This window comes from Macrobrachium rosenbergii, chromosome 48, assembly GCF_040412425.1.
Source record: "Macrobrachium rosenbergii isolate ZJJX-2024 chromosome 48, ASM4041242v1, whole genome shotgun sequence".
Lineage (NCBI taxonomy): Eukaryota > Metazoa > Arthropoda > Malacostraca > Decapoda > Palaemonidae > Macrobrachium > Macrobrachium rosenbergii.
The window spans coordinates 61,532,048-61,543,922 of record NC_089788.1 but is presented as its reverse complement, the minus strand read 5'-3'; the positions used below and the strand labels follow the sequence as shown (position 1 = coordinate 61,543,922).

General features: G+C 36.2%; 1 protein-coding gene across 1 annotated transcript in view; it reads right to left on the bottom strand.

Moving 5' to 3' along the window:
• Positions 1-1,025: 1,025 nt before the first annotated feature.
• Positions 1,026-11,875, bottom strand: part of LOC136831119 (ionotropic receptor 21a-like) — a 33,486-nt gene continuing 22,636 nt past the window's right edge. Inside the window, exons 7-12 of the mRNA XM_067091073.1 lie at positions 10,131-10,305; positions 5,431-5,670; positions 4,226-4,491; positions 3,149-3,286; positions 2,502-2,688; positions 1,026-1,873 (exon numbers count right to left, since the gene is read on the bottom strand). Of these exons, the coding sequence (XP_066947174.1) occupies positions 1,580-1,873; positions 2,502-2,688; positions 3,149-3,286; positions 4,226-4,491; positions 5,431-5,670; positions 10,131-10,305 (1,300 nt within the window). The 3' untranslated portion in view covers positions 1,026-1,579. The remainder of the gene's footprint in view (positions 1,874-2,501; positions 2,689-3,148; positions 3,287-4,225; positions 4,492-5,430; positions 5,671-10,130; positions 10,306-11,875) is intronic.

The window sequence follows — 11,875 nt, the reverse complement described above, 5'->3', positions numbered from 1 at the left end:
AGAGTGAAAAGATGTAGTGGTACCATAATACAGAAACAGACCTTAGTGCAATAACGAAGCTGTTGATTGACAAATACAACAGAAAGCTATTTATCGGCGGTGTTCTACATTCTTAGGTTACTTATTCTGCTGAGATGAGAATAACTGCTTGTTGCCCAGTGATGTAGGCTATATTTCTTTATAGTGCATAAAGTTTAAGCCACATCATTATCTTCCTATTAAAGTTTTTATACCACGCAAATAAATCATATCTTGCGTCATAATGATGTAGGTTGGAATTGCTCCTACGTTAAATCGATAACAGTCATACTCCTAATTAATGTCACCTGTCATTATATGCACCATTATTTTTTAATTCTCTATTTTTACTGCATTTATTTGGCTGCCAAGTTCGCTTCCGTATGTTACTAGGTGCCGTTTTCTGATTGGACTGTCCCCCTCACAAAATTCCTTAAATCCACTCCTGCAATACATCGGTCATCGTTAAATTACTATGACGCAGGCTAACCAATGTAACTATACAATGCATATAAAATTCTCCAACAAAGGACTCAGTGAAACAAAATTTCAATTGCTTTAATCTGTGTATAATGATGTATCTCAGGGACAGCTTTCAAACTGCAAAACAATATGTCCATTTGCAAAGGTTCAAGTATTACTCCTTAATCTGGAGACTGGTAGGAAACAAGTCTCGATGGATGATGATACATCTTCATCAAGTTAACGATTTGTAAGGCCTAGAAATGAATACTCAGTTGCTTTCGAAAGCATTAACCCATGCGACAAAATTCGAGCAACTAAGGCTTTATAAGGAACCAAAATCAAGAAAACATTTATGAGAAAAAAAGGGCTCAATACAATTTTAGCTTTAACCTCTTTCCTTCCATGGGAATGAGGTCCTTTTGGAGGCTTTCCAAGTGTCTTGCAATTTAACACTAAAGAAATTCTTTACTTTCAAAACTGCTGGCAGGAGAAATGCTTAAAAGAACTAGATATTTAATCAAGAGCTTCGGTCTCATTTTCACTTTTTTTCATGTTGATATATGAATGATAAATAAGGTATGCGAGTTTTTTACTTGGATTTCATTCAAGTGTCACAATAAACTAAGTTGGCAATCATAAGGCTCTGATTTTTATAATCATGAAATAACGCTTCAATTCTTTGGGACATTAAATATCTGAGTACCAATACCTATAAATCGGGTGAAAATGACATTTATTATCAGAGTCATTAAGTAGATATGAGCGCAATTACAATCTTGGACCATTTTGTATAACTGTGGAAAGTCTCCCCAATACCATAATTAGCGTCGGATTTAAGTTTCTATTTTTTAATGAATAACTTCTTCATCTGAGTGCCGATCATGAAATTTAGTTCCCGGAAAATCACAGACCAAAGCTCTTTATACCTGCGGCAAATTTCTAGCATTCAAGTTTTCAGAAAAGCTCAGTATTACTTGGAGTCATCTGAATATATCACGAACTTTACTTGAATGACAGCATTTTTCAATGCAGCAACAAAGTCGTCATTATAGTTAAGTACTGTTCAGTGTGCTGAGCTCTAAATAAGGTATCACTCTTACATCTGTACACGGCTTCCAGCTCCCTGCTTGGGTGAAAGGTAGTTCAAGAGGACTTCCAAGAGAAAGACAATAAAGCCCCCAGCGGCACCCAGCACCACTAGTATGAGTGGTCCCTGGAGGTGAACGATGGTCAGGGGCTTGGCTTCGTTATCATTCCCCGAGTCGGACGATACTTCTTCTACTATCTTTTTTTCAGACAGCAGTTGTTGGATTTTTTCTCGCCTCCGTTGGCGACCTTCTTTCCTCGCTTGGTCCAACATATCCTTCATCCACTTGTTGTAAAGTCCCCCCTTAAAAACACGAGAGGAAACGATACTGAATCCTGATGATAAGTAGCTACTGCTGAATTTTTATGTAATGTGGCATATCATCTAGTTTTTTTTTTAATAGGCATGGTTTCCTTGCGTTTATTAAAGGTCCCTCAAATATACCCTTAGTATTTTTGAAGGACCTTGAGTTTATCTGACATCTTTAACATTTATCCAACTGTTCTGGGTTACATGTTGCCAATTCAATATATTCACTCAGTATTAGTATGTATAGCGATTTAAATACAACTGCTCTTAACGGCTCATTTATTTAGGTATCATTATCACTATCATATTGTTCCTACAGATTAATTAGTTTGGAAATATTCAATACTAAAGTATTCAATTATTATTTTTCCAGACTACCACTAAATGGAAAAATACAGGCAGAAATTTACGACACAACAATGCCTCTTCAAAAGTTCAAAAACCTCCTTTTGTACATTTTTTTGTTTATTTACTAAATTCTTTTCAAGTAGAATTCGTTTATTACTTTTTTTAAACTGTTATATGTTCATTAGTGGGGAATATGTCACAAAAAATAGAAATGCCCAGAGCCATATCAATTCAAATGAGTTCCCTACAAGACACTACTACAGGCTGAACTGACCTCTATGATGGCTAAGATGACAGCATCAAAGTTCTCCTTGTAAGGGGCGTCATGGGGAATAGGCCAGGCATTTAGGCCAGGTAGGACTCCCTCGCGCCCTACGTATAGCCTCGAATCCCCGTTTGCTTCTGTGAAGTGCTCTGCAATCTGTTGTTCTAGATATCGGGTGCCGTCTATGTGGCACTGCCTGGAAAATGCCATAAGTTGAAAAAGACAGTCATGGTCAAAGGGAATGGAAGCTGCTTCAATGGGAAATTATCATTTACTATTCTGTATAGATGGAGGTGAAGGTAAAGGACAAGATGGAACCAAGCAAAGGGAATACACATTGATAAGAGATTTAAATGATTCACACACAGTGGGAAACCTAGCATACAAGCCACTTAACAGAGAAACTTGGGAATGGTAAGGTTCAATAAAACAAACCAAGTAGGACTTGAGACCTTGAATGTTTTAAAAAATTTTAAATAATCGTCATATGATAAAAATATAATCATCCTACAGGACGTGAGACTATTACAGTACTCTGCTATTTGTCTATCAATTCTATAACGAGAGAGAGAGAGAGAGAGAGAGAGAGAGAGAGAGAGAGAGAGAGAGTAAACACATTTTGACTCCCTGCGACGGCCCTCAGTACCCACACTGACCTGCCTCCCAGCGCCTGAGTGAGACCTTCCGTGACACTGACTCCAACCTCCAGCATCGCCCCCAGTGCCCTGAAGGACTCGAATTCAGAATTTTTCAAGTAGTCGCGGAATTCCGCACCATAGGAAGGCATCGTTACCCTGAAGGAAAGATTTTGGAATCAGCATAAAGTCTACACAAAAAAAAAAGTAAAAAATGCGCCGAAGCTTCTTTGGCGCAATCGAGTTTTCTGCACAGCGTATAATGCTGTATGAAACTCTCAGCCACGGCCCATGAAACTTTCAGCCATGGACCGGTGGTGGCACTTGTTGTTGGTACCTATAGCAGTTCCAGACGCACGATCATGGCTAACATTATCTTAAATAAATTAAGAACTACTGAGGCTAGAGGGCTGCAATTTGAAATGTTTGATGATTGGAGGGTGGATGAACAACATACCAATTTGGAGCCCTCTAGCCTCAGTAGTTTTTAAGATCTGAGGGCGGACAGAAAGTGCGAACGGACAGACAAATATCCATCTTAATATTTTCTTTTACAGAAAACTAAAAGTCAGTATACAGCAACTTTTCTGTTTATGAGCGAGACTAAAAAACTGTTATCCTAAATTACTGAAAAAGTAAGATGGATTGCAATTTTCAGTTTTAATAAAGGCTTAATGTCCATCAGAAAGAGAGAGAGAGAGAGAGAGAGAGAGAGAGAGAGAGAGAGAGAGAGAGAGAGAGAGAGAGAGAGAGCGCAGTATGAAACTGTTGTAAATCTCAATGTGTGTGCCATTTAGGGGCATCCTTCAAAATGTACCGAACGTGGTGACCCGTAGATGATATTAATATTTCTTTGCAACGTTCTTTTGGCCCCAGGTGCGCTGCTTTCTGACTTCTCTTTCTTTCTGTTACTTCTAGTCTTCCCCTACGTAACTGTCCAACTTCTCTGACCTAACCCTACACCAACTTTATCATTCCTTATAAAACAAATCTCTCAGGCAAGCAGTAGGACAGTCTGGAAAAGTGATTCAGTGGTTTCCTTAATAATAATAATAATAATAATAATAATAATAATAATAATAATAATAATAATAATACCGTTTGGCAACTTTCACCATCTGTTCCAGGGACTCGGGCCTCGGCGGGTACCGAGGAGCGATGAGAAAAGCCATGAGGTTGCTCCTGTACAGATTAGTGACGATGAAGGTGAAGACGAGCCAGGACACCAGGAGGATCCTGGTGGGTGCGATCATGGGCAGCTTCACGTTCAGCGTCTGTCCCAGCAGGGTGCCGAAGATGTCGACGATAACTAGGCCGTAAAGCGACGTCTTTTTCGGGTGATTCTCCATTGAGCCCATGATGATCTACAGAGGGAGTTTCCTTATATAAGTATTTGTCCTTCTGCTGTCTTGCTTTGGAATTCATTACCTGTTCCCAAATTTCATGGTTTTCATAATATTGTATCCTTTAAGGGGTCCTAAAATTTCTTTCGTTGTGATTTTTCTCCATCTTTCAATTTCTGGTTTTCTTCGGTTTTATGTTTCATAACGACTCTACACTGGCTTCTCCACAGGTCTTCGTACTAAACAATTATGGTTTCCAGGTTTTGGAAGTCCCTCTCTACTTCTGCTATTTCTTTACTCTATTAACTTCCCTTACCGATTTCTTAAGAACTCAGGGTCCCCTTTTCTGTCCTGAGTTTCAAAAATACTGACTAAGTGAGGGTCATTCTAATGACTTCTTACTGACGTACGTTACTAGTGAAAAACATATGAACAACACAGAAAATAATTACAGTAATGTCTGTATAAAAAAAAAAAACAATCATATCTGAAAATCTTGTCGTAACTGATTAATAATATAACCCATTGTCAGCAATCCAAGCCAATCACATATCCGTCTTTTAGTTATGATTACCTTTGCAATACTGCAGAAGGGTTTAAAATCTGTGTACCCGTAATTCAAGGACGATACTTTTCGTTAGAAAGTTTCTACTGATTCCTTTTTTTTTAACAATCACCTGCATGGAGAGACGGCATAAAAATATCTTTGTTCTCTTATGTTTGTATGAGCAGCAAAGTAAATCCCCACTATCAAAATTACGCCTATGAGCCAGACACTAAATCCTTACTATACAAATTACCTCAACAGAACTGACAGTAAAGCCTTACTGTGATATTACCTGTTTGAAAAAAAAATGGCAAGTCCTCATGTAAAATTGTCCTTGTAAAATAGACAGTAAATCCTAACTACAAAAATTTCCCCTAAAATGCAGGCACTGAAGTCCTTGTTATAAAAATTACCAGTATAAAACAGATAATTGTGACTACAAGAGCCACCAGGACACAGAGCCAAACCAGGCTCTTCAGAGGATAGTAGAGGCTTTGCCACTGAGGTTCCAGGACCGGCTTGGCCATGCTGAAGGCGATGTTGATGCCGTGCTCGTAGGTGCGAGTAAAGTCCACCCTCTGCAGCCTCTGGGGCAGGACCATGTGGACGACAGATGCAACCATGGACGTCCTGTCTGATACCCGCTGGAGGACCTGGGAAAGAAAGCAAAATGTTGACATACACACACATGTGTATATATATATATACATACACACACACACACATATATATATATATATATATATTGTATATATATATATATATATATATATATATATATATATATATATATATATGTATATATATATATATATATATATATATATATATATATATATATATATATATATATATATATATACAAAATATATATATATATATATATATATATATTATATATATATATATATATATATATATATATATATATATATATATATATATATATATATATACATATATATATATTTTCATTGTAAAACGTAGTTTCTCTTAAATAATATATTTTCATAGGAAGGAATGAATAGCTCTAGACAACACAAGCCAGCATGTCAATGCCACTGCATCCATGGATGAGGGTTCACCAACAGTACAACTAAAAATTCCTTCGGTAACATATCAGTACTCCTACGAATTGATCTAGAATGTTTAATAAGTAGTTTCGCTACCAGGCAGGTGAATAGCTCTAGATAACACAAGCTACATGTCAATGCCACATCCATCGATGAGGGTTCACCAACAGTACGTTCAGTACTCTTGCTCTAGAATGTTTAATGGTCGCTAATAAGCAGAGGAGACATGGGGCAGTTTACTGCCTACAGTTCAAACATACACACACACACAAACAAAATCTGTACCCATAGCCCACAGTCCATAGACCTGAGAAAGCAAGGCAATGGTAGTTGATGTCTCAGCAAGTAGACGTGAGTGCTGCCTTAAAACCGCCATCCCTGGCTCTGAGGAAAATTATGTTCGTGAGCCAGGGGAATCCTTTTTTTCACCCTGAGCAAGGCTTGAACTTGGGACTCATAGAGTGCAAGTTGCTGATGATACCACTGGACTGTACTAAGTTTCTTCGGATGTTAAGGCCCTTCCTTTTTCAGTCGTCTTCCATGCCATCGATTCTGCTCTTTCTCCCTGCCTCCCTACACACTCTTCCAAATTATACTCTCTTTTCACTAACATACCGTCGTCCAATCTTATTGCTTGGCTGGGCCACTTCAGAACACACTGACCTATTCTTTTACCTAAGCTAGCTATTTCATCATTTCTTTTGCATCTATCGATATTTTCACCATTTCAGTTTTAATCACCAAACATAATATGCAGATAGTTAACTTGGCAGCTCTCCCCCTTTCTTCCATTTGCACTTCACGTCCATAAAATAGCTGGCTCAACAATCTCCTTATTCATTATCATTCTGGATTCCACAAATCTTAACATTTTCCACAAATCGTTATACCTTTCTTGCTTCATTTGTTTTGTGACTCTCCTTATCTCTCATCCCAACATGTCTCTTATATACTTACTCCAATACACTTGAAAAAATCATCTGATTCCATTCTCCCAACTTCTGTATCAACCTTTAATGCTCCTTCTTCATTGATTCCATTCACCCTCATAACCATATTCTTGCTCACTTTAACACTTAAATTTCTCCTTTTTACAAGCACTTCCAAATGTTTCACTAGTTTGTGCAGGTTCTCGTCGTTATCCTTAAACAGTGCTCTATAATCTTCAAACATAATCCATACCACTCTCCATTCACAACCCAATTCCTTTCCTGCCCTTTGTATCCAGGTGTAATGTTTTTCTTTGACGTCTTGAATCAATACATCTATAAAAACAAAACATCCATGGAGACATGAGCCACATCCTTGTCTCAGGGCTTCCTTATAATAAACAAGTGCTCAAATCTACATATTTAAACACAAGGTTCATTTCCATCATAGGAACTTTGAAACACTCACAAACAATTTCCCTTCTGCACCAATCATCCTCAAGACTCCCCACTTTGCAACTATAGCAACTTTAACATAAGCATGTTTTAGGTCCATGCATACCACAATTGCCTCTCGTTCCTTCACTTCCAAAGTTATCACATAGCTGTTTCATCACATGAACTGATCCAGGCACACTCTATCCCATCTAAACTCGCACTTTCTTCTCTATTACTCTATCAGTCCTTCTGTAGTCTGTCTCTATTCAAATCATACACTTCACTTACTTTGATGTCCGTATCAGTGATACGCTCATATTATATATATATATATATATATATATATATATATATATATATATATATATATATATATACAGTATATATATGTATGTATATATACAGTATATAAATACATATATGTATATACATATAATATTCTATTATGTGGTTTTTTTCCTTAGAAGGTAAATCCTGTAATATTAACCATTTAATTTCAAATAGTCACGGTGGGGCGGGGGGGGGAGATGAAGTGAGTTTTGCACCTTTTACCAGCAGTCGAATATTTTTCTTATTCTCTTCCTGTACTTTATATATATATATATATATATATATATATATATATATATATATATATATATATATACATATATATATACATACATACATACATAACTAATTGAAAGGTGGTTATATATATCAGAGTTAAATCCTTGTATTTCCTGATATTTCTAACTTTCCAAAATGACAAGATGGACACAGCAGCTATCAAAACTAATATTCTCTCTGCCGTTTGAAATCTATATTGAACACCAGTTTCATAAAAACTCCTATATACCTGATTTCGAAGTCGAGAGGTTATGGGTTATGAATGAAGAAATGCTTTTTTTTTTATATATCACTGGGATCTACACGAAAGTAAGTATGTTTAATTTGTGATGTCTAGCTACGTCTCTGTGCGTGTGATGACAGCCGTTAATATAGAAGCTCTACTGACTGAATTAGACGGTACTCAAAGCATTGTTTTCGTGAGGTGTAAAACCTTCGGTCTGAGATAGTTGCTTGGTCACAATCTTTAATTTTACGTTTTGATTGCCACAATGACCTTCTAAGCTCTCCTTTTCACAGGAAGCATTAAGTCCCAAAGGAAATGACTGAGGAAGTTCTCCTTCGTAAGTGGGATTTGAACCTCGACTGATTAATATTAACATGGCTTTACAAGATTTATGGTTATCCGTGCTGGAAATGTCTTGTTTGCTAAAATACAAATCGTATAAGACAATAGAGTTATGCCAGTGAGCCATAAATCTTATATATGAATGATATAATAACCGTTGGATTCAAATTGTTTTTATCCTAAAATCAATTGTGTTTTGCTAAAAATATTGTTTATAGACGTTACTCTCTACTTAGCTTCAAAGTCTCCATTGGGTAGCTGCAAATGTTTAAGATTCGGTTCACTGAGGAAAGTGATATTAGAAATACATCTTAATACTCCTTTTCGAGGACAGATTGATTGCGCTTATGCTTTTTACATCATAATAAATTGCTCTTTCCTTTCCGAAATGCAATCTATAAAGTTCACGAACCGTGAATATTATGATATCGCATTTGCGTAATGTTTACAATCTGATACTTATGTTTGGAATGCTATGTATTACATGAACAGATCTTAGAATGTTTCAGAATTATAACTTAATTACCAATTCAGCCCCTGTGCCTATTTGTCATGTCTTGAAAAAATAGAAATTATGTCAAGAAAAATTGTCCGGTCAATAATAACCCTGCATCTTTTACTTCTTAATACTGTGATTTTCTTCCTCACATTCTCAACAATCATTTGAACAAATATTTTAACGATATATATATAGTCTATGAAATCTGTAATACTGCTGTCTTTTTGTCATGCTCGCATATTTATAGATGAACGCTTTAAGTGACCAGTAGATTATATATATATATATATATATATATATATATATATATATATATATATATATATATATATATATATATATATATATATAATATATAATATAAATTATATAAAACAACAATAATAATAATAATAATAATAATAATAATAATAATAATAATAATAATAATAATAATAATAATAATAATAATAATAATAATAGCTACTGGGTCACGATTAGGTAGTATAAAAATAATTGAAACGTAAACACTGGTACAACCATGCTAAGTAAGACCCGCCCGGTGTTGAAAATTTCTATCTTGGGTTATCTTTCTTTACTCTCCGCCCTGGAACAACCTGAAATATCTTTCAGATCATCCACTCCACGTCAGGTCACGTTTCATCATAGACCGGAGCACGAAGCGAGAGGGGTCTGGGATTGTAATTCGCCCTTTCATCGGAAGCGGTCTAAGTTATACTAATTCGAGAATACAACGCTTCCATCTGTAGAATGGGCGGAAGATTCCATAAAGATGAAAATAGGACGAGTTTTGACCTTATGATGATTTTTAAAAGACGTTTCGCTTATTTACTTTTCTAAAGTTTTCCGCGTTTTTAAAGTGTTACATATTAATGCTATAGCTGACATTTAATAAATATTGAAAGGAATAATTTATTGGTACATGCATACAGTGAGAGAGAGAGAGAGAGAGAGAGAGAGAGAGAGAGAGAGAGAGAGAGAGAGAGATCCTTCTCACCTCATCCCAAGATGCCACAGGCATCACATAGATTGAGAAGTTCAGTGCCTGAGCCATGGCCTCCAGCATCAGGCGATCGGCTCCGGAGTAGGTGACCCTCCCGTCAGGGTATTCGTCCTTGGTCCAGTAAGGTTTGTAGGGCAGCGCCGTGACGTTCACAGAGGACCCGAAGAAGCTGAGGATGGGCGAAAGGAAGAGGTCACAGAGGAACCGAATTGGTTTGAATTTGCGGAAAGTCAGTCCTATTAAAACTGAAAGTAATACTGGAATGGAATAATAACAAATAAAAAATGCGCCGAAGTTTCTTCTGCGCAATCGAGTCTTCTGTACAGCTGCTACAGCGTATAATCAAGGCCACCGAAAATGGATCTATCTTTCGGTGGTCTCGGTATAATGCTGTATGAGCCGCGGCCCATCAAACTTTAACCACGGCTCAGTGGTGGCCTATCCTATATAGTTGCCAGAAGCACGATTATGGCTAACTTTAACCTTAAATAAAATAAAAACTACTGAGGCTAGAGGCCTGCAATTTGGCATGTTTGATGATTGGAGGTTGGATGATCAACAACTCATATTTACAGCCCTCTAGCCTCAGTAGTTTTTAAGATCTGAGCGCGGACAGAATAAAGTGCGGGAAGACAGACAAAGCCGGCACAATAGTTTTCTTTTAGAGAAAACTAAAAATTGATATAACATAAAAAATGACAAAGTATATAAATAATCAAACATTACATAACATACAACATGAATTTCCATCTTTATAGTACGAGTACATACAATAAAATGTTACTTATATCCTACGTTTATTATGGAATACCAAGTTGCAGGAAATGATAAACAACACATTACGTATAAATTTCCTTCTATACCAAGATAATAGCTGCGCGATAACAATAAATCACATAATTTATGACTTGATTCTTAGAACAGGACACGTTCCTATACTTAGGCTACCTCCCCTAAGCCAAAATTACATTTTTAAATATCTCAGATACCGATCAATAAAAATACCCCCATTTGCTTAATGAAACTGTTAATTTTAACACCTACCTGTGTTCCTACATATTTCACAGTGGTTAGTGTGTTCTATTCATTGAAGAAAGATAATTTTATGCCAACATCTAGATTTTTTACGCTTCTTATTTTTGCACTGTCTTAATTTCCAAAGCAAGTTTTGAAGCAAAGGCGCGTGTAGAAATTAAGACTTGTTTACGAACTCTTCACTGTAAAAGTAATTTTTACAAGTGAAATTTGTTAATTGAAAAATTCCAGTTTTTTAAGGGTTTGTCAAGGTAAATAAATCTACAGAGATCAAATCTACAGCTATATTAAACTTAACCATTATAATTTAGATCAACAGTCTTTTTATGACTAAATCAACGACTTTACTGAAAATTTGACCTTCCTGACAAATTTAGCGGTCATCTCGTCACAGGTGTGTCAATGTACAGTACAATATCAGGGTGAAGATGTGACCTGATGCCTAAACTGTTCAACACACGCAAATAAATAAGTAAGCAAATATTCAAAACAATAAAGAGGTGACAATAAGAAAAGATGAAAGCTAATTCATTGCCATTACATGTAAGCTTTACATCTCAAAAGCTTACGAACAAAATTTGACGAAACTTCGGCGACATATTGCATATTGACTAGACCCTCTCAAGATGTTTAATGCTTGCATAAACTTTAACTTAGAATGAATGTGGTTTCTATGAAAACAAATCGTCAAAGCTGTGCCTACT